The sequence below is a fragment of the Bos javanicus genome, chromosome 2, assembly GCF_032452875.1.
Source record: "Bos javanicus breed banteng chromosome 2, ARS-OSU_banteng_1.0, whole genome shotgun sequence".
NCBI lineage: Eukaryota > Metazoa > Chordata > Mammalia > Artiodactyla > Bovidae > Bos > Bos javanicus.
The window spans coordinates 71,213,425-71,237,409 of NC_083869.1; the positions used below are offsets into that span (position 1 = coordinate 71,213,425).

At 37.8% G+C, this 23,985-nt stretch overlaps 1 protein-coding gene across 6 annotated transcripts in view; it reads right to left on the bottom strand.

Annotated features, from left to right (window-relative positions):
• C2H2orf76 (chromosome 2 C2orf76 homolog) overlaps positions 1-23,985 on the bottom strand; it is a 106,561-nt gene that overhangs the window by 16,145 nt on the left and 66,431 nt on the right. For all 6 annotated transcript variants that reach the window (XM_061439746.1, XM_061439741.1, XM_061439754.1 and 3 more), the window contains exon 3: positions 5,702-5,752. In XM_061439746.1, the coding sequence (XP_061295730.1) occupies positions 5,702-5,752 (51 nt within the window). The remainder of the gene's footprint in view (positions 1-5,701; positions 5,753-23,985) is intronic.

A 23,985-nucleotide genomic window follows, 5' to 3' on the forward strand; every position in this document is an offset into this window, starting at 1 on the left:
TCAAGGATGCACTGGTAATCTGATCAAGGCTGCTAATACTCAAAGACTACCAATGTCTGTCTCCTGGTTTTCAAATACTGCACAGGCTCACACCATCTAATCTGCTTTATTCAATCTCTCCTTCACTCCTTAATCTGTTTATCTTGAAATCAGGCTACACTGTGTTTTTCCAGTAAGTAGTTTCTCTACATTGGGTACTCCTAACTGGGCAATAATCAGTTCTTAATTATTTAACAGACATAGCATTCAACAGGTTTAAATTCAGAAAGTTACTAATTCTCCACTCAGTTTTACCTAGCCATTTAATTAATTTACTGTGAAAGTGAAAGTGAAGTCACTCAGTCGTGTCCGACTCTTTGTGACCCCATGGACTGTAGCCTACCAGGCTCCTCCATCCATGGGATTTTCCAGGTAAGAATACTGGGGTGGGTTGCCATTTCCTTCTCCAGGGGATCTTCCCAACTCAGGGCTCGAACCCGGGTCTCCCGCATTGTAGATAGACGCTTTACCCTCTGAGCCATCAGGGAAGTCTAATTTACTATAGTTATACATATAGTTATAGTTTATATATATATATATATAGTTATAGTTTACATATATTATTATATCTGAATAAACTCTTAACCTTAAGCTAAAATTCATTTCTATCAATCATGCTATTTGATTCAACAAGGAATTTCAGTGAAATGAAAGACTCTGTTAAAGAAAAAAAAAACCTTGATTTAACTATGTTCTAATAATAAAGAAGAATTAGGGTACCTATTTAGTTAAGAACAGGCACTCTGAAATGCTCATTATTTTAAATAGTAAACTTCCAATTGCCTATTACAATTTTTAATATAAGGTAGCCTTATAAAAATCAATCTTACCTAAGTGAAATATACACATTTAGGATATAAAATAGGTCACAATGGCTAAAAATAAGCTTACAATGTACACAAGAAAACAAACAAATGTGACTTTTGAATTATCTATTATACTGAGTTACCTATTATACTCTTTTTCTCACTATAAATATATATTGTTTGTTACTAGAGATAAGTTAGAGAAGCCAATAGTAGTTGCTTTTTTCTTTTTAAACAAAAGGACCTTGATTAAAAGTCTGTTATAATCGACCTGCAAAATTGCATACTGACCTCTCCAAGTGTCATCATGTTCTATGTATTTTGCTAATAACCTTTAAGTTAGAAATATCTTTGCTCCGATATGCTCTGCAACCCCACAATAAGGAGGCAACATTTTATTTTTATTAGAAAAAGAAATGCTTTGAACATAAATTTTTACCAGATTTTTCTCTCCAACAGAAATTGGTAAGAATTGGGAAGAAAAGAAATGCCCCACAAAACTAATACAATTATGAAAAGTTTAAAAATAAAATAAAAAAAAAAAAAAAAAGAAATGCCCCTTTCTTTGTTAAATCATCTTTTTCACTTGTTTTTACTTCTTAAAAAAAAACAATGTTAATTATTAACAGAAACAACTTCTGCTGGTATTGTTTCCTTAGTGAAGATTTCTTGAGGAAAACAACCTCATAAAGATAAAAACAAGATTTACGTTTGCAGAGTATTTAATGTGTTCACATTGTTTAATGTAATCTCACAAGCCTTAGAAACAAACAGAATTAGCAGCCTCACACTGTACAACAACAAACATTCACTGAACACATACACCATGCCTAAACAAAAAGAATTTAAAAATAAGACAACATCCCCTGTGCTTTAAGAACACACTATCTGGCCAGGGTAAATCAGTAATAGACACAGATGCCAATTAAATGGGAGGCAGGGCTCTGAGAAATCTCTGACTCTTGGCAGCCTGGCAGAGAGACTGGACCTTTGTCCAAGGGCACAGAGATGGCAACTAACAAAAATGAAATCTGACTCTGTGCCCTTTCCACTCCCCAACACCTACTGTGTTCAGTCCCTCAGTATCCCTGTAGCAATACTGCAGGACAAGGACAGGTGAGCAAGGAACACTTCAGTGTTTCTTGTCAAAGACAAAGTGGCAGATTGTTAAAGAGCCAAACACAGTCACTTGAATTCTACCAAAACCATGGTGGTTCTCTAATTTCCTCACAGGTAAATGTGTTCGTTTTTCCTGCCAATTCATCTGAGTAGTATAGAAATAATAGGACAAGTGGATGTTAATAAGGTGGACTAATAAGAAAGATACGTTATCTACCACCATGGTAAAAGAAAAAGGAACAAGGAAAAAGTACAAAATCAACTGCAAAACAAGGTTTAAATGGCAATAAAAACATATCTGGCAATAATTACCTTAATTATCAATTAACTAAATGCTCCAATCAAAAGACTTAGAGTGACAGACTGGATAATAAAACAAGCTTACAATATGTTGCCTACAAGAGACCCACTTTAGGGTGAAGGACACACATACATTGAGAGTGAGGGGATAGGAAAGACTCATGTATAGAGCTATAAAAGACCACAGCTTCCAGAGCACTCCTGAGGGAAAAACAAAACAGGAGGCAAACTCTCCCAAACTTCAGGAAGGAGTCGATTGATACTATAATACTAATAATACTGCAAAGCTACAGTAATCAAAATAGTGTGGTTTGGGGCAAAAACAGACATACAGATCAATGGAACATAACAGAGAGCCCAAAAATAAAGCCACACATACAGTCAATTAATCTTTGATAAAGTGGCAACAGTATACAAGGGGAAGTCTCTTTAGCAAGTGATTCTGCCACATGTAAATCAGTAAAGTCAGAACACATCCATACAACACGCACAAAAATAAACTCAAAATGGCCTAAAGATGTAAACATAAGACAAGACACCATAATACTCCCAGAAGAGAACACAGACAAAACATTTTCTGACACAAATTGTACCAATATTTTCTTAGGTCAATCTCCCAAGTTCAGTTCAGTCACTCAGTCATGTCTGACTATTGGCAACCCCATGGACTGCAGCATGCCAGGCTTCCCTGCCCATCACCAACTCCCAGAGCTTGCTCAAACTCATGTCCATTGAGTTGGTGATGCCATCCAACCATCTCATCCTCTGTCGTCACCTTCTCCTCCTACCTTCAATCTTTCCCAGTATCAGGGTCTTTTTCAATGAGTCAGTCCTTCATATCAGGTGGCCAAAGTATTGGAGTTTCAGCTTCAACACCAGTCCTTCCAATGAACATTCAGGACTGATTTCCTTTAGGATTGACTGGTTGGATCTCCTTGCAGTCCAAGGGACTCTCAAGAGTCTTCTCCAACACCACAGTTCAAAAGCATCAATTCTTCAGCACTCAGCTTTCTTTATAGTCCAACTCTCACATCCATACATGACTACTGGAGAAACCATAGCTTTGACTAGACAGATCTTTGTCAGCAAAGTAATGTCTCTGCTTTTTAATATGCTGTCTAGGTTTGTCATAGCTTTTCTCTGAAGGAGAAAGAATCTTTTAATTTCATGGCTGCAGCCACCATCTGCAGTGATTTTGGGGCTCAAGAAAATAAAGTCTCTCACTGTTTCCATTGTTTCCCCATCTATTTGCCATGAAGTGATGGGACCAGATGCCATGATCTTTGTTTTCTGATGTTTAGTTTTAAGCTAGATTTTTCCCTCTCCTCTTTCACCATCATCAAGAGGCTCTTTACTTTCTCTTCACTTTCTGCCATAAGGGTGGTGTCATCTGCATATCTGAGGTTATTGACATTTCTCCCGGCAGTCTTGGGTTTTGTAGATGCAAAAATTACATACAGAATGGATGGATAACAAGGTCCTATTGTATAGCACAGGAAATTATATTCAATGTCCTGGGATACATCATAATGAAAAAGAATACACACACACACACACACATACATACATACATATATATGAGTCACTTTGTTGTATAACAGAAATCATAAATTAAGTATAATTCAATTAGTAAAAAGAGATTTTAAAAGATATTTTATGCAAACAAAAAGGATAAGAAAGCAGGGGTGGCAAAATACTCATGTCAGACAAAACAGACTTTTTAACAAAGGCCATAAAAGAAAGAAAGACACTATAAAATGATAAAAGAATCAATGCAAGAAGATACTCCACCCATTAACAAACTAATATACATACCCAACATCACACCTAAATATACAAATACCAACAAAGGGAAAAATTGAAGGAATACATTATTTACCATCATGATGATTAGTAGCCAGATATTTTGATAACTTCATTATCTAAAACTTATCTTTCAAAATAATTTACATGGAACACAAGTTTGAATACACATCTACAGCATGTAAAAAAGGGAACCCATATGTAACTATGCCAATCTGAAGTGGCATCTGTAGACAGATTCAAGTTTAAGGTTGTATTTCAAGGCTTGACACTTTGAAAGCTGTGAAAGACAGAACTGAAAAGTTTCATATTTACTTAATCATGCTTTTTATTCCTTTCTCTTATTCAATATTTAGTATGTAAATTCTTGAAGTCCAATAAATCAAAGTACTTTCAACTCAGTGCCTTTAACTTCTGCTTGACTACCCCTTGTGACCTCACAATTAATCTCTGAATATTAAAATGCACACACACGGTGAAGATTGTGATTTCAAAGTATTTTATGTCATAAGTTGCTCTACCAAATGGCAGCAGAATTAAAAACCACTCCAGAAATGATCTAGGGTAATTAAAAATTTATGCTTTAAAATGTCTGCGCCAATTAACAGAAATATTTATTAGGTGTATCGTAATTCTCAAGTGAAGTCTCAAATCCAAAGTTTGGTGAGTGTCAATATCCTGAAGGTTAATAACTGTACATCTTTATAATGAATAATGAAACCTAGCTTCTTGACTTATTACTACATTTTAAAGTCAGTAACTGCAAGGTATAAAATTACTGTGTAACATGCTCAAGTTGTTGCTGTTGTTGTTTAGTCAGCTAAGTAGAGTCCGACTCTTTTGCTAAAAGCCCTATGGACTATTGCCCACCAGGCTCCTCTGTCCATGGGATTTCCCAGGCAAGAATACTGGAGTGGGTTGCCATTTCCTTCTCCGGGGATCTTCCTGACCCAAGGATTGAACCTGCCTCTCCTGTGTTGGCTGGAGAAGGCAATGGCAACCCACTTCAGTACTCTTGCCTGGAAAATCCCATGGACGGAGGAGCCTGGTAGGCTGCAGTCCATGGAGTCTCAAAGAGTTGGACACGACTGAGTGACTTCACTTTCACTTTTCACTTTCATGCATTGGAGAAGGAAATGGCAACCCACTCTAGTGTTCTTGCCTGGAGAATCCCAGGGACAGAGGAGCCTGGTGGGCTGCCGTCTCTGGGGTTGCACAGAGTCAGACACGACTGAAGCGACTTAGCAGCAGCAGCAGCAGCTCCTACGTTGGCAGATGAATTCTTTACCACTGAGGCACCAGGGAAGCCAACATACTCAAGTTATTGACATCTAAAATGTTAAATCTCTTCTTTTAATTCCCAGTCTTTAATCATTTCTCCTTTTCTGATTACCTGACAAAGAAATTCATTTCAAATCATTTTCTAAACATGCTATTCCTCATAAATACGCCACTTGATGACACAAGTAGTATTTACTTTAACGATATACTAGAATTCCTATATTTTAAATAATTTCCATATTGGTTTGTATATACAGATTGCAAACTCATTTTTGAAAACCAAATTTAAATTCACTTCAAAATAAAACTAATGTGAAATTATATGTTTTAAAAGAATAAGAAAAATTGGTTACCATATTTATAATTTCTGAATGGTGGTGGGAGGCTGGTCCTCAAAGGGATATCTGTAAGATAAAGAGTATTTTTATTATAAAATATTCAAATAGTCATAGTATTAAGAGAATTGGCATTTTATTATACAATAGCATCTACATACACTTGAAATATATAGTAAGTATGTGTGAAACATTATTATATAGTTGATGTTCATTTAGCACATGAATCTGAGAATCCCTTGGGGTCAGTAGTAGAAACCAAAGATCTGGAACAATCTTATCACTCTTACCAAAATTCATACAACCTATAATGTAACTACTCTAACTCAGCAAAGAAACTGTAAAATTTTCTTAAAACAGTGTTTTCAAACACTAGTATTAGTGTTCATTTATAATTAATTAAACTACAACCCTTACAGAGGGAATTAAGTAACATATATCTAAATTACATATGCATATATCCTTTGACCTAACAATTCCACTTGGAGAATTTACCATAGAAATATACTTTGCACACTCGTGTGTGTGTGTGTGTGTGTGTGTGTGTATGAAATGACTTAAACAAAGGTACTAACTGTAGCACTGTTCGCAATAGCAAATGCCTGGGAAAATCCAAGTATCTTTCAATGAGGGGACTTCCTAAATAAACTATAATATGTCCAAACAACTAAACATATTTTTCAACAACCAGTAAAACAACCAAAAAAGAAGGAGAAGGAAGCTCTTTACTAACATTGTAAGATCTTCAAGATATGTCAAGAGTAAAGAACGCAGATTTTCCTGGTAGTCCAGGTGGTTAAGAATCTGCCTGCCAGCGCAGAGAACATGGGTTCAATCCCTGGTCCAGAAGATCCCACATGCCACAGAGCAACCAAGCCTATGCGCCACAACTACTGAACCCACGCTCTAGAGCCTGGTGCTCCTTAACAAGAGAAGCCACCACAATGGAAGTCTGTGCACAGCAATTAGAGAGTAGCCCCCGCGTGCCGCAACTAGAGAAAGCCTGTGCGCAGCAACAAAGATCTAATGCAGCCAAAAATTAAATAAAATTTTTTTTAAGAGCAAAGCAGGTATAAGGCAGAGCATTATTTTTAGTATGCTACCTTTTGAATAAAAGAGAGGAAAAATAAGAATATATATTTGCTTTTGTTTATACTTCCATGGGAGAGAGCATGATGCACTGGTCTGATAAAGAACAGAAGTGGGAAGGAGATTTTTCACTGTATTCCTTTTTACATATTCATCCTTAAAAACCATAGGAATGTGTTACGAAAGAAAACTTTTTTAAAAACCTACACATCTGAATTAGGAAAAGTGTTCAAGTACATTTAACCTTTTAAAGGTCAGTGAAAGTGAAAAAGTGTTATTTACTAAGTTATGTCCGACTCTTTTGCAACCCCATGGACTGTAGCCTACCAAGCTGCTCTGTCCATGGAATTTTCCAGGCAACAATACTGGAGTGGGTAGCCATTCCCTTCTTCAGGGTATCTTCCTGACCCAAGGATTAAACCCACATCTCTTGCACTGCAGGAAGATTCTTTTACCACTGAGTCACCAGGAAAGCCCAAATTTTAAAGGTCAAATAAATACCAAAATTAAAATATAATTTATTCATTTACGTTACAAGCATTTAAAGTACCCACTACCAAGTATTCCAGGGACAGGGAAAATAAGAAGTTACTGAGACAAGTCCCCACTCTTGAGAGGGCACGCTCCCTGTGAATCTTGTAACAAAGATGTGTTCACAGCTAGGGCTATGATCTCACCTGCCACATGCTAGAATCACCCAGCCCCACACCTGTAAATCAGACTCACAGCCGGCCAGTCCCAAGCATATTTAGACTTAAAATGAAAACATGCTGAGATGATTCTTAGACAAACACAATCACAGGAGGCCAACTAGATGACAGGAATGAGTGAGGCTGGGCAAACAGGAGGGCCATGAGGTAAGAGCAAGCATCCCATAAAAGGAGGTGCAGTCCCTTCATTCTAATTGGTCACCTAAAGATTTAAATGGAAACACTAAGTCTAGGGTGAGTGGGGAGGGAGGTTAGGTGAATTGTATTGACTTTTAAAATACTGTAGGCAGGGACTTCCCTGGTTATCCAGTGGCTGAATTCACCTTCCAAAGCAGGGGACACAGGTTCGATTTCTGATTGGGGAACTAAGATCCCCACATTGGTGGTGGTTTAGTCCCTCAGTCATATCCTACTCTTGTGAACCCATGGACTGTATCCCACCAGGCTCCTCTGTCCATGGGATTTCCCAGGCAAGACATGCCACAGGGCAACAAGCCCACTTGCCACAATGAAGATCCCGTGTGCAGCAACTATGACTCAATGCAGCCAGAAAAGAAAAAAAGAAACAAAAAATGCTGTAGGCCAAAGGAAACCTGTCTGTGGAGTCCACATTCGTCTGCCCAACCTCCGTCTGAAACCTCTGTTTTAGCCTTAGCGGAGCACAGAACTTCATTTTATCTTTTGTTTCTCACTTTTGAATTATAAGCCAAAGAAGTGTTGACTAAATATCAGAAAGAAGAATTAAATCTGTTTAATTTATTGCCATTGGTATTTCCTAAACTAGACAGCAAAATTCCCTGAAGAAAGGACTAAGGTACAGAAGAAACAGTGCCATGAAACTATTTTCATGTAGAGATGTCTACAGTCAGGACACCAAATCACCCCCTTAGACCTCACAAGTCTAGGCTTCTGAGAGAAGAGACTATGACAGAGATGAAAGGAATAGTTTTTTTCCATCTGTGGATCTCAGCTCAGCTGTCACCTCCACAAAGAGGCCTTCCAGGACAGCCCTACTAAAATAGGGGTCTCCTCTCATGCCAGGAGCCGGCATATTGCATATTGAGTGCATAGTGCATATTGCATATTGAGTGCAGCACTTTCCACAGCATCATCTTTCAGGATCCGGAATAGCTCAACTGGAATTCTATCACTGCTGGGAGCCAGTGAGGAACTCCGCCCATGACAAAGGTCATGAGGAAGGAGGCTCGGCACACGCAAAGGCGGGATCGAGCCTCAGGAGTCCCCCTGGAAATTCTCGAGCATTTACACCCAAAACCAGAGTCTGCCTACTTTCTGCTTTGTGCTTTCACCTACACCTCTGACTTTACGGGGGGCTGTCCCCCACTACCTCTCTGAAAAAAGTTAGCTTACAGCTCCAGTTAATAATTCCTGGGTGTGACAGTGTTTAACCTACAAACTCCTTTGGAAATCCTCTAGCCTGCCTGAATAGGTTTTTCCGGCCACATGTGATTGCTCAGAGCCTCCCAACTGTGAGAGGCATGAGATGTTCTAAACTGTCTAAACACAGATTCTTTTAAGTAGTTAAAAGATTGATTAGAAATTGTATTGGTGAGGGATTTTCACTTGCTGGGCCAATGTTTGCTGCTAAGTTTCCATATCCCTTACCTGCTATGTCCCTGGCAGTGTATTGATTAATATAATTGGTGTAAGTAGTAGCTTTAATGTTTGTAACCTGTTAATTCTTTTTCTTGTTATAGCCCACCACACCTTTGCTCTGTAGGAATGCAACTTTATCTAATGCTTTTGGAGGGTGGCTCCTGACCAATCACCTTTAGAGAAAAATAAGTTTTCTGAAGAAAGGGTCTTAAAATGTTAACAGGCCGCCAGGCCAGAAGATGATGCAAATCACCTAAGCTTTTGCATATGATAAGCTTGCAGGAAGAAAGCCTGGCTTGCTTCAAGACTCTACCCCTTCCCCCATTATCCTCTATGCATAACTTAAGGTATAAAAACTACTTTGGAAAATAAAGTGCCGGGCCTTGTTCACCGAAACTTGGTCTCACCATGTCGTTCTTTCTCTTACCTTCTGGCTGAATTATTCAGCCTCTTTTCTCCACTGAATTTCCTCACTGAGCTATCCTCATTCTATTACTCTTTATATCCTTAATTAACATTTAATTAAGCAATTGTTTCCTGATCTTCGCCTACGCTGTCTCTCCTTCGAATACTCTGGATCAGCCGGGGCTGGTCCCCGGCAGGCTCCTCTCATATTCCTTCATTCATAACATTTTTTACAATTAGAGCTTTGTTTACTTAGTTTGGTCTCTCTTCTCTACTAATTCATAAATTCCTAGAGATTAAGACACAATGGCCCGTCTTCCCAAAACCTAGGACAGTGCCTGGCACATCATATGTTAATAAATACTGGTTCCAGTGAGGGCGAGGACTACAGCCTATTTCCTTCATCACGTTGCCAAAGCCTAACAGAGTGCCTGGCACACGGCAGGTGCTCAAAAACAGACATGAGTAAAAATGCATCATTTAATCCCTTTAATCAGCAGGTTAGGGCACTGAGGTCCCAAGAAGGCAGTCGATCAGCCCAAAGTGTCAAGAGCCAGGACTAGAAACCAGCCCTCCCAACTTCCATCTGCCACACTAAGAAGGGTAGGACTAAAGCTGGTATCTTCTGCAGTGGCAAAAGAAAAGAAAGATTAGATGTTAAACACATTCTGGTGAGGTGAACTTTACATATAAAAATGCTTGAAGAGGAAGAGGAAAAGAACAAACACTTCCTTATGAAAAATGTTGTTTCCCATTTTATAGCGCTATGAATACGGCCATGAGCATTCATATGTAGACATATACTTTCATTACATCTACAGGTGGAATGGCTGGGTTGTACGGTAGGTTCGTATGTTTAACTTGTCAAGAATTTGCCAAATCATCTTCCAAAGTGGTACCTTTTTAACTCTCCCACTAGCAACAGATAAGAAGCTCCAGTTTTTTCACATCCTAGCCAAAAACTTGGTTTTTAACTTCTAAAGCTTTCTTATTTCAGTCTTGTTAAGTGGGTGTGTTATGCTCTCATTGTGGTTTTAACTTGCATTTCACTAAAGACTGATGATGAGTATCACCGAATGTGCTTATTCGTCATCCATACATTTTCTTTGATGAAGTGCATGTTCAAATATTTTGCCCATTTTTTTAATTGGGTTATATGTCATATAACTTGAGTGGTAAGAGTTTGGTTTCTTTCTTTAGTTACTATTATTCTAGACACAAATTCCTTGTTGAATATATGTTTTACAAGTATTTTCTCCAAAGTCTGTGGTTTGCCTCTTCATTTTCTTAACAGTGTATTTTAAAAAGCAAAAGTTTTTAATTTTGATGAACCCTAGCTAGATTTTTTTTGGAGGGGGGGGCTCATTGTACTTTAATAAATTTTGCAAAATCAGTCTTTAAGATTTTCTCTTATGTTTTCTTTCAGAAGTTTTTATAGTTTCAGATTTTAAATTTAGGCCTTGACCAATCTCAAATCATTTTTTGTGTATGGCAACACGTGAGAGTTCAAGTTCATTTATTTGCATGTGAATATCCAATTGTTTCAGCTCCTTTTTAGAAAGATGACAGCTTCCCCCTAAAATGCTGTGATCAAAAACCAATTAAACATACGTATAAGACTATCTCTGGACTATTTTTCATCGATATACATGTCATCTGTATAACAATACCACTGAATCCTGCCTGATATAGTTTTACAGTAATAAGTCGTGAAATCAGATAGTGTAACTCTTTCAACTTATTTCTTTCTGTGATTTATTTATATCATTATTTATTTATATATTATGTCTTTTTTACTTTCCTTATAATTTTTGAACATGTTAGAGAAACTTATTCATAGACTTTAGAATAAGTAGACATTATCTGAAGGAAAAAAGAAAGCTTGCTGAGATTCTGATTGGGATTGGAATCCATACATTATTTTGAGGAGTCATGACGTCTTAACCATATTGAGGTTTCTGATCTATGAACATAGTATATCTCCATTTATCTAGGTCTTTTTAAACTTCTCAGTGATGTTTTAGAGTTTTCAGTGCAAAAGTCTTACAACTCTTATCGAATATACCCTATTTCAATTTTTTGGATGCTATTATTCTTTTTTAGTTTCCAACTGTATATTGCATAATCAGTTTTTATATATTCATTTATATCCTACAACCTTGCTAAAAGCTCAAGTTACTAGTTCCAGTAGTGTTTTTATAAACTCCATAGGATTTTCAACAAAGATAATCAACTCACCAGTGAATAATGACAATTTTACCTCTTTCTAACTTGGATCCATTTATTTCTCTATCTTGTCTTACTGAACTGGCTAGAACTTCCAGCACAGTGTTTAATAGAAGCAATTTCTAAGAAAATATCTTGCCTAGTTCCTTATATTAGGAGGAAAATCCTCAGTCTTTCACCATTAAATATGATGAAAGGTATCATTTTTTTCACAATTATCTTTAATCAGGTAGAGAGTTCCCTTCTATTCCAACTTTACTGAAAAAGTTTCTAACAGAAGTGGATGCTGTAGAAGCATATACACTACCAATATGTAAAACAGACAGCCAATGGACATTTGCTGTACGACTCGGGGAACTCAAACCAGGGCTCCGTGACAACCTAGAAGGCTGGGAAAGGGTGGGATGTGGGAGGGAGGCTCTGGAGGAAGGGGACATAAGTACTCCTATGGCTGATTCATGTTGATGTTTGGCAGGAATCAAAGATTTCTTTCCTTAGTACCATCGACCTCCCTTCCCAGAAGTAACCACCAACTATCCTTAAGTTAGCATTACTTTCTTCATTGCTTATATTTTCATTCTGTTAAGTCATAGCCACAGAAGATAAAGTATTATTTCACGTTTTAAATTTATGGAATATTTAAACTAAGGAATCTATAGTACATTTGTAATACAAACAAGAGAGTATTACCCTAACACTATATTGAAGGAATGGTCCCTTTCTGATAAGGTGATAATGTGCTATGATTTTGCTACTATAAACTATCCTGTTCCTTTCTAAGTAGGAGGGGCACCAGGGGAGTGCCTCTTTACAGAAAAAAGTGCTAGATAATAAACATGGAAGGAGTCACAGAGTTAGAAAAAAATCCCAGTTACTGCAACTACCAGAGATTTGGGTAAAGATCATCAATGGATACTAAAACTGGGACTTCCCTGGCAGTCCTGAAGTTAAAACTCCAGGCTTCAATACAGGGGACACAAGTTCGATCTCTGGTTGAGGAACTGTTTTGGTGCAGCCAAAAAATTTAAAAATGAATTTAAAAACAAAATAGATACTAAAACTATTGGAAACAACATACACATATGGTCTCAACTATTTATTAGTTGAAAAGATACCTTTACAACAGACAAATCTAGTAGACAGAATCTTAACCAAATGATTTAAACATCTATCACGAGAGCTTCCAGGCTGCTGAACACATGGTGATACCAGGGAGAATGGTGCACTCCAAGAGGGCACGGAAGTTTCACCCCCCTTCCCCATGCTTTGTCCTATGCATATTTTTCATCTGGCCATTCCTCAGTTTAATTCTTCTCTAATAAACGGCTGATCCGGTAAGTTCATAAATACTACCAATAACCAAGTGCTTCCTGATATGATGCAGTGAGGAGGAATCACCAATGTTAGGGATCAGCAAACTATTTCTGTAAAGATCAGTAAAAAATATTTTAGTTTTTGTGAGCCACATGGTTTCTGTCACAACTATTTAAGTGCCACTGAAATACAAAAGCAGTACATATAATATGTAAATAAATGGGTGTGGCTGTGTTTCAATAAACTTTATAAAAACAGGGGGAAGGTCAGACTGACCCATAGCTCGTGATTTTGTCAACCTGCAACCTACATGGTAATCCTGTCAAAAATGTCTAATCTGAATCTAATCATATGAAAACAATCTGACAAATTCAAATTGTGGGGCATTCTATAAAAACTCAGATTTGGATTTTTTCTCAAAAATAAAAAAAATCAATAAAATAACAGATAACTGAAGGTGAGACCTGTTCCAGGTTAAAGGAGGTTAAGAAGATAGGACTTGCAATGAAAACATACAGAAGATCCTTAAATGCATGTTTCTAAGTGAAAGAAGCCAGTCTGAAAAGACTGCATACTGTATGATTCCAAGTACATGATATTCCGGAAAAAGCAAAACTAGAGACAATAAAAAGATCGGTGGATACCAGGGGCTTGCAAAGAGGATGAAAAGAAGAAGCATGGGCGATTTTTAGAGCAATTAAACTATTCTGTATGATACTATAATGGTGGCTACAAAACCCATAGAACTTTACAGCACAAAGAGTGAACTTTAATGTATGCAAAACAAAACAACTACAAAAAAAAACAGGACAGAGGGTCCCAGGAAAGAACACAGAGGGTAAGAAGAGAATATAAATGTATTGCAAATATATGAAACAATCTTACTGAAGAGAGAGAAAAAAGGTGCTGACCTAAATAACTCTGGCAATGAACAGATTTTGTAAGACTAAGGCAAAAGGATGGAGAAGGCGATGGCACCCCACTCCAGTACTCTTGCCTGGAAAATCCCATGGACGGAGGAGCCTGGAGGGCTGCAGTCCATGGGGTCGCTAAGAGTCGGACCCGACTGAGCCACTTCACTTTCACTTTCATGCATTGGAGAAGGAAATGGCAACCCACTCCAGTGTTCTTGCCTGGAGAATCCCAGGGACGGGGGAGCCTGGTGGGCTGCCATCTATGGGGTCGCATAGAGTCGGACACAACTGAAGCGACTTAGCAGCAGCAGTAGCAGCAGCAAGGCAAAAGGAAATCACAAAAGCACTGTATTCTAGTTACTATCAAGTTGTTTCCCACAGAGTACCAAATAACAACTCTAATACAGCTATACCTGTATGTTAAGTTTAAGTTGCTCAGTCGTGTCTGACTCTTTGCAACCCCAGGGACTGTAGCCTGCCAGGCTCCCCAGTCCATGGAATTTTCCAGGCAAGGATGTTGGAATGGGTTGCCATTTCCTTCTCCAGGGAAAGTGAAAGTTTCTCAGTTGTGTCCAACTCTTTGTAACCCCATGAAATATATAGTCCATGGAATTCTCCAGGCCAAAATATTGGAGTGGGTAGCCTTTCCCTTCTCCAGGGGATCTTCCCAACCCAGGGATCAAACCAGGGTCTCCTGCATCACAGGCGGATTCTTTACCAGCTGAGCCACAAGGGAAGTCCAAAAATACTGGAGTGGGTAGCCTTTCCCTTCTCCAGGGGATCTTCCCAACCCAGGAATCAAACCAGGGTCTCCTGCACTGCAGGCAGATTCTTTACCAACTGAGCTATTAGGGAAGCCCATACGTGTATACTGGAATTAAACAGGTAAATAAATGGATGGCAGATGATGGGAGCCAGGTTTCTCACAATTGGGAGTGAGGATGTACAGATAAGCAAACAGAGAAGGCTGAAATGATCCACGTGATAATGGATTAGAGTTGGAAACATCAGTAAGAACTCACATTTAACATACAGATTCAGGTGGTAAATATGAAAATATTTATACATATGTATACATACACAGGTTGACATATTTCCTTGCTCTGTCAAGAAAGTCTAAGAAATTAAAGTAGTGAAGAGCATACCTAGCACCCAGATTTTGGTCTAAAACCATACTCCAATAAAAGCAACCAAGGCTCCTGGAGAAATGGCTGGTTCTAGGACTGGCATGGGAAATACACAAAATTAGCCTGGACCATCTTAAAAACCACACACAGACGGCATACGTCAAAGGGGCACAGAAGACAACTGAAAGTTTTCAGTGACCAAATCTATAACAATCTGAGCAACAAATATCTCCCATGCAAAAGAATTTCAAGTAAATTATGTAGCTATTGTACACTAAAGGAAGGAGAACATAATTCCCCACTCCTTAACTGTGCACTGTGCATAGTGACTTCCTTCCAGAGTACCTTATGAACAGGGAGATACCAGAGTAACCAGTGATACAGTGGAGAAACCTGTACTACTTCAGCCAAGTGGTCAAAGTCAACATCAACAACCATAAATCATTTAGAAAATATGTACCCTTGATATGATGTGATATGATAAAAGTGACACTATCTGTGTGATCTTCCTCTCGAAAACCCATAACTCCAGTCTAATCATGAGAAAAATCATCAGGCACATTCCAATAGAGGGATATCCTACAGTAAGCTTGATCAGTACTCCCCAAAACTGTGGAAGTCCTCAAACAAGGAAAATCTGAGAAATTTCCACAGTTCACAGAGCCTAGAGAGACATGACAACTACGCGTCATGTAGTATCCCGGCTGGAGCAGAAAAAGGACATCAGTAAAAACTAAGGAAACCTGAATCAACTATGGACTGTACTTAATATGACATCAACATTGGTTCATTAATTGCAACAAATGCAGCCTACTAATATGTTAATAATAGGGGAAACTGTGGAGGGGAGAATTAAATATAAACAAATAAATAAAGATTTAAAAGATAAGGAAAATTTTTCTAACTATTCTAGTAGTCACCCATCAGAACAGACTGCTCTACAAAGTAACAGTTCACTGGGAGTAACGGGGTATAAAGAATTGAGTTCTGAGTTGGACGTTTGGATAAAATCTCCACAGCTTTTCTTTATTTAATAGATGAAATGATTTTACATTCAGAACCCAAATCTAAAGTATTGCAAAGTATTAAAATGCCAGATCAAGAAATAATTAAAATGTCATATAGTCTAGATAATTGGTTTGTATATTATTCTGAAAATTTGTCATCTAAATAAGGTAATACATGATATCTCTATGATCAAAATATCTGATCAATATCCATTTCCCCTATGTTAATAATAGATTTGTTTTACTATATTTATATGCTTATATATGGATACAATCTTAGGTATTATTATATTTACACTTATTTATAAATGCTAGTTTATATCCACTACACTTATTTGTTCTATTTACACAACTTTAGATTTTAATGGGATGGTATAGTGGTTCAATGATTCTCAAGGCAGAATGGATCCAATTTAACCAAAGTTTCTTGGTTGAGGGAGAAAAAGACAATTATGGGAAGGGACCATGTTAAACTATGGATGGCAAAAGTGATTTATCAAAAGGACAGCTGGAAAGGCAAGAAGGCATCTAAAATAACCCCAATGAACATTCGGTTTGTATACAAGATTCTCTGTGCCATGATGTCAAGCATCCTTCCAGCTTTCAGTGTTCAAAACATTAAAGCAAGGCCAACAGGCACATGAAAAGATGCTCAACATTGCTAATTATTAGATAAACGCAAATCAAAACTATAATGAGATCAGACCAGACCTCAGACCTGTCAGAATGGCCACCCTCAAAGTCTACAAATAGGCGACTCCCCTGGTGTCCAGTGGTCAAGACTCTGTGTGCCCAGCACAGGGCACCTGGCTTCAATCCCTGGTTAGGGAACTAGATCCTACGTGCCCAGAGACTAAGACCTGGTGCAGCCAAATAAATATATAAATGAAAATATTTTTAAAAGTCTACAAATAATAAACGCTGGAGAGTGTGTGGAGAAAACAGGACCCTCCTACACTGTTGGTGGGAATATAAATTGGTGCAGTCACTATGGAGAGCAGGATGGAAGCTCCTTAAAAAACTAAAACTAGAGTTACCATATGATCTGGGAACCCCACTCCTGGGCACATATCCAAAATAGACAAAAACTCTTAACGGAAATGTTCACAGCAGCACTATTTACAAAACCAAGACATGGAAGCAACCTAAATGTCCATCATCAGAGGAATGGATAGAGAAGATGTGGTATACAAATAAAATGGGATATTACTCAGCCATATAAAAGAACAAAGTAGTGCCATTTGCAACAACATGGATGAACCTAGATATTATCATACTAAATGAAGTTTAGTATGTTCTCAAGACACAGAAAGACAGATATTATATACTTATCTGTGGAATCTAAAATAATAATACAAATGAACTTTTTTACAAGACAAAAATAGACTCACAGACATAGAAAATAAAATTATGGTTATCAAAGGGAAAGGGTGGGAAGGATAAATTAGAAATCTGAAATTAACAGATACACACTACTATGTATAAAATTTAAACAAGGACTACTGTAAAGCACAGGGAGCTAACTATATTCAATATAATAACCTATAATGGAAAAGAATCTGAAAAAGAATATGTATGTGTGTGAATCTGTTTGTTATATACCTGAAACATGGTAAATCAACTATACTTCAACTAAAAATAAAACAGTAGAGCATGATGAACTAAATTCAAAGACTCTTTTGAATCTAAGCAAATCCATTTATTTCAGAGATTCTATTTAAGCAAGTAAGGTAATAGAGAAGAATAAAGAGGCAACTGAGTGTACTGCTTAGGCGTACATGGTTGTATAGCTAAACTGCAAGGTTGGACTGCAGCTTTGCCTTGTTTTTGCCATGTAATCTCAGGCAAGCTTCTCAACTTCTCTCTCTGCTCTTTAGTTTCTTCATCTGCAAAATGGAGATAATACCAGTTCCTAATTTAGAAGGATGCTGTGAGGATGAAATGAGAAAATCTACATAAAGCTCTTAGCACAAATTAGTTCAAAAATTCCTCAGTAATAAGCTATTTGGTCTTTGTTATGTACACAATTCATAAAAGGTAAATTCACTAACTTTGCAGAGTTCCACTGTATCTCAAATTAGAGGACAAAGGTAGGCACAGAGCACACAGCTCAGAAAGGCCTGAAGCCCAAAGTTTATCTTTTAATCAGTGGAACACATTTCCCACATGTACAATATTAATAGAAACAGGTAACAGATGAAAGATGTGAGTAGGCTGTGCTGAGCATTTGCAGTGATCCACACCACTGCTCTAATGGGGAGCAATTCTATGGTACTTGGGAAGGAAAAGAACACAGTGACCCTGGGGAGAATATATCTTCCCTTGGCACTAGAGCAGCCTGATGATTACATCTTGTTCTCAAGGGCTTCAGAGAATCTATTCTGCACTGTACCAAGCAGAGCACTTACTGTACTAACACTAAGAAACACTGTAACCCATAATACACACAAAGATTTTAAAATAAGAAAAGTAGGGATTTGTTTTTATTTCAAAATCTGAGTATACTTTTGGTGATAGCCTTTCAAAAACAGGACACTCTGTAATTGGCAATATCTTAGCACCAACTCTCAATCTCCCCCTAACAAGTAGAGTGACTAGCCTGTCTTCTCTATGAGTTAAAACACCATGCTTTCTTCTTAGGCAAGTAACACCGAGCAGTAAAGCCACTTGAATTAGATGAAAAAAAAAAAAAAAAAGGAAGGGAGAAGAGTTTAGAAATTTTACAAAGTCAATCAGGAAGCAAAATGTCAAGAATTCACTACATTTTTAAAAGTTAACTATGTACACTTACATTGCACACATATAAACCAAGTTTGTGGTTTCCCAATAACATTCCCCAGTAATGGAATCACAGCTCCTCAGAGAAATGACTGATCCCAGGGCTGGGGTAGGAAAAGAACAGGACACATCTGCAACATCTTAGATCAAAAAGTAAGGAAGTGCTCAAAGAAGGATGTGGACATGTTAAAAGGACATGGAGCCTTGTCCTTTCTTTCTGTAACAAAAGAAAATCCAAGGACATATGTTAGTTCAGTTCCTTTAATCTGAATTAATTTCTTCATTCAGGAGTTTTTTATTGTCTTTCATTGGCAATTTTGAATAGTGTTTTTGGCTACCCCCAGCCAAAATGAGGATGATTAGACCATCAGAGTATAATAAAAATAAAGAATTATAATCCTCTGAATAAAGTAAGTATCCGTGAGTGCACAATGATATAAACCAAAGATTAAATACATGGGGCAGGAGTAGGAATGGGGGGGTAGGATAAAAAGCTCTTCCTTACTGTAGAAAAACAACTAATATATGTAAAAGGAATGATGGAATAAGAAGAATCATTGTTTGCCGAATATCATAACTGATTCAGGCAAGAATCATCAAATAATGCTAAACTAGTGGATGAAAGATTGGGAAGTAACAGGACATTCACATAGTCTCAGAATGTATCCCTAACAAGTTACTTTGCAAGTACAATCAAAATTTACAGTAGAGAAACTTGGCAGCTATCACCTTCAGTTCAGTTCAGTATAGTCGCTCAGTTGTGTCCGACTCTGCGACCCCATGAATTGCAGCACGCCAGGCCTCCCTGCCCATCACCAGCTCCCAGAATTTACTCAAACTCATGTCCATTGAGTCGGTGATGCCATCCAACCATCTCATCCTCTGTCGTTTCCTTCTCCTGCCCTCAATCTTTCCCAGCATCAGGGTCTTTTCGAATAAGTCAGCTATTCGCATCAGGTGGCCAAAGTTTCAGCTTCAACATCAGTTTTTCCAGTGAACACCCAGGATTGATCTCCTTTAGGATGGACTGGTTGCATCTCTTTGCAGTCCAAAGGACTCTCAAGAGTCTTCTCCAACACCACAGTGCAAAAGCATCAATTCTTTGGTGCTCGGCTTTCTTTATAGTCCAACTCTCACATCCATACATGACTACTGGAAAAACAATAGCCTTGACTAGATGGACCTTTGTTGACAAAGTAATGTCTCTGTTTTTTAATATGCTGTCTAGGTTGGCCATAACTTTCCCTTCTAAGGAGTAAGCATCTTTTAATTTCATGGCTGCGGTCACCATCTGCAGTGATTTTGGAACCCAAAAAAATAAAGTCAGCCACTGTTTCCACTGTTTCCCCATCTATTTCCCATGAAGTGATGGCCATGATCTTAGTTTTCTGAATGTTGAGCTTTAAGTCAACTTTTTCACTCTCTTCTTTCACTTTCATCAAGAGGTTCTTTAGTTCTTCACTTTCTGCCATAAGGGCGGTGTCATCTGCATATCTGAGGTTATTGAGATTTTTCACGGCAATCTTGATTCAAGCTTGTACTTCCTCCAGCCCAGCGTTTCTCACGATGTACTCTGCATATAAGTTAAATAAGCAGGGTGACAATATACAGCCTTGATGTACTCCTTTTCCTATTTGGAACCAGTCTGTTCCATGTCCAGTTCTAACTGTTGCTTCCTGACCTGCATATAAATTTCTCAAGAGGCAGGTCGGGTGGTCTGGTATTCCCAGCTCTTTCAGAATTTTCCACAGTTTATTGTGATCCACACAGTCAAAGTTTTTAGCATAGTCAATAAAGCAGAAGTAGATGTTTTTCTGGAACTCTCTTGCTTTTTCAATGATTCAGCGGATGTTGACAATTTGGTTCCCCCGCCTTTTCTAAATCCAATTTGAACATCTGGAAGTTCACAGTTCACATAGTGCTGAAGCCTGGCTTGGAGAATTCTGAGCATTACTTTGCTAGCATGTGAGATGAGTGCAATTGTGCGGTAGTTTGAGCATTATTTGACATGGCCTTTCTTTGGGACTGGAATGAAAATTGACCTTTTCTAGTCCTGTGGCCACTGTTGAGTTTTTCAAATTTGCTGGCATATTGAGTGCAGCACTTTCATAGCATCTTCTTCTAGGATTTGAAATTGCTCAACTGGAATTCCATCACGTCCACTAGCTTTTTTCCTAGTGATGCTTCCTAAGGCCCACCTGACTTCACATTCCAGGATGTCTGGCTCTAGGTCAGTGATCACACCATCGTGATTATCTTGGTCATGAAGATCTTTTTTATGCAGTTCTTCTGTGTATTCTTGCCACCTCGTCTTAATATCTTCTGCTTCTATTAGGTCCATACCATTTCTGTCCTTTACTGAGCCCATCTTTGCATGAAATGTACCCTTCGTATCTCTAATTTTCTTGAAGAGATCTCTAGTCTTTCCCATTCTATTGTTTTCCTCTATTTCTTTGCACTGATCACTGAGGAAGGCTTTCTTATCTCTCCTTGCTATTCTTTGGAACTCTGCATTCAAATGTGTATATCTTTCCTTTTCTCCTTTGCTTTTTGCCTCTCTTCTTTTCATAGCTATTTGTAAGGCCTCCTCAGACAGCAGCCATTTTGCTTTTTCGCATTTCTTTTTCTTGGGGATGGTCTTACTCCCTGTCTCCTGTACAATGTCCTGAACCTCCATCCATAGTTCATCAGGCACTCTATTATATCTAGTCCCTTAAATCTATTTCTGACTTCCACTGTATAATCATAAAGGATTTGATTTAGGTCATACCTGAATGGTCTAATGGTTTTCCCTACATTCTTCAATTTAAGTCTAAATTCAGCAATAAGGAGTTCATGATCTGAGCCACAGTCAGCTCCTGGTCTTGTTTTTGCTGACTGTATAGAGCTTTTCCATCTTTGGCTGCAAAGAATATAATCAATCTGATTTTGCCTTAACCAACTGATTGAAGTCACCATTGTCAGCAATGTGGCCATTCGACAGCATGTGTGACTTGGTGTAAATGCACTGAAGGTCAGCATCATTTCAATGATTTCTCTGCCAAAAGCATAACCTAAATCTAATAGAGAAAACACTGGAAAAACCCACCTGAGGGAAGCATTCTACAAAAAAACTAGCCTGTACTATACAAAATTGCCAATGTGATGAAACACAATAAAAGACTCCCAAATGGGTTTATTTCTGGGTTTTCTATATTGTTCCATTGGTCTATATCTCTGTTTTTGTGCCAGTACTATACTGTCCTGATGACTGTAGCTTTGTAGAATAATCTGAAGTCAAGAAGGTTGATTCCTCCAGCTCCATTCTTCTTAAGACTGGTTTGGCTATTCAGGGTCTTTTGTGTTTCCATAGGAATTGTGAAATTTTCTGTTCTAGTTCTGTGAAAAATACCATTGGTATTTGTTAGGGATCACACTGAATCTGTAGATTGCATTTGGTAGTATAGTCATTTTCACAATATTGATTCTTCCTACCCAGGAACATGGAATATCTCTCCATATGTTTATGTCATCTTTGATTTCTTTCATTAGTGTCTTATAATTTTCTATGTACAGTTCTTTTGTTTCCTTAGGTAGTTTATTCCTAGGTATTTCATTCTTTTTGTTGCAATGGTGAGTGGGACTAATTCCTTAATTTCTCTTTCTGACTTTTCATTGTTAGTATATAGAAATACAAGTGATTTCTGTGTATTGATTTTGTATCCTGCAACTTTGCTAAATTCACTGACTAGCTCTAGTATTTTTCTGATATTATCTTTAGGGTTTTCTATGTACAATATCATGTCATCTGCAAACAAGGAGAGCTTTACTTCTTTTCCGATCTGGATTCCTTTTATTTCTTTTTCTTTGATGACTGCTGTAGCTAGGACTTCCAGAACTATGTTGAATAATAGTGGTGAAAGTGGACACCCTTGTCTTGTTCCTGATCTCAGGGTTAATGCTTTCAGTTTTTCCCCATTGAGAATAATGTTTGCTATAGGCTTATCATATATGGCCTTTACTATGTTGAGGCAGGGTACTTCTATGCCCATTTTTTGAAGAGTTTTCATCATAAATAGGTGCTGAATTTTGTCAAAGGCTTTTTCTGCATCTAATGAGATCATCATATGGTTTTTATCTTTCAATTTATTAATATGGTGTATCACATTGATTGATTTGCATATATTGAAGAATCCTTGCATTCCTGGAATAAACCCAACTTGATCATGGTGTATGAGATTTTTGATGTGTTGCTGAATTCTGTCTGCTAAAATTTTGTTGAGGATTTTTGCATCTGTGTTCATCAATGATATTGGCCTGTAGTTTTCCTTTTGTGTGTTGTCTTTGTCTGGTTTTGGCATCAGAGTGATGGTGGCCTCATAGAATGAGTAATGGAACAAGATTCAAAGCCCAGAAATAAACCCATGCACCTATGGGTACCTTATTTTTGACAAAAGAGGCGAATATACAATGGGGCAAAGAGCCTCTTCAATAAATGGTGCTGGGAAAACTGGACAGCTGTATGTAAAAGAATGAAATTAGAACACTTCTTAATACCACACACAAAGATAAACTCAAAATGAATTAAAGACGTAAACGTAAGACAGAAATTATAAAACTCTAAGAGGAAAACATAGGCAGAACACTTGATGACATAAATCAAAGCAAGATCCTCTATGACCCACCTCCTAGAGTAACAGAAATAAAAACAAAAGTAAACAAGTGGGACCTCATTAAACTTAAAAGCTTTTGCACAACAAAGGAAACTATAAGTAAGGTGAAAAGACAACCCTCAGAATGGGAGGAAGTAATAACAAATGAAACAACTGACAAAGGATTAATTTCCAAAATACACAAGCAGCTCACACAACTCAATGCCAGAAAAACAAACAACCCAATCAAAAAGTGGGGAGAAGATCTAAACAGACATTTCTCCAAAGAAGACATACAGATGGCTAACAAACACATGAAAAGATGCTCAACATCGCTCAGTATTAGAGAAATGTAAATCAAAACTACAATGAGATATCACCTCACACCGGTCAGAATGGCCATCATCAAAAAGTCTACAAGCAATAAATGCTGGAGTGGGTGTGGAGAAAAGGGAATGCTCTTGCATTGCTGGTGGGAATGTAA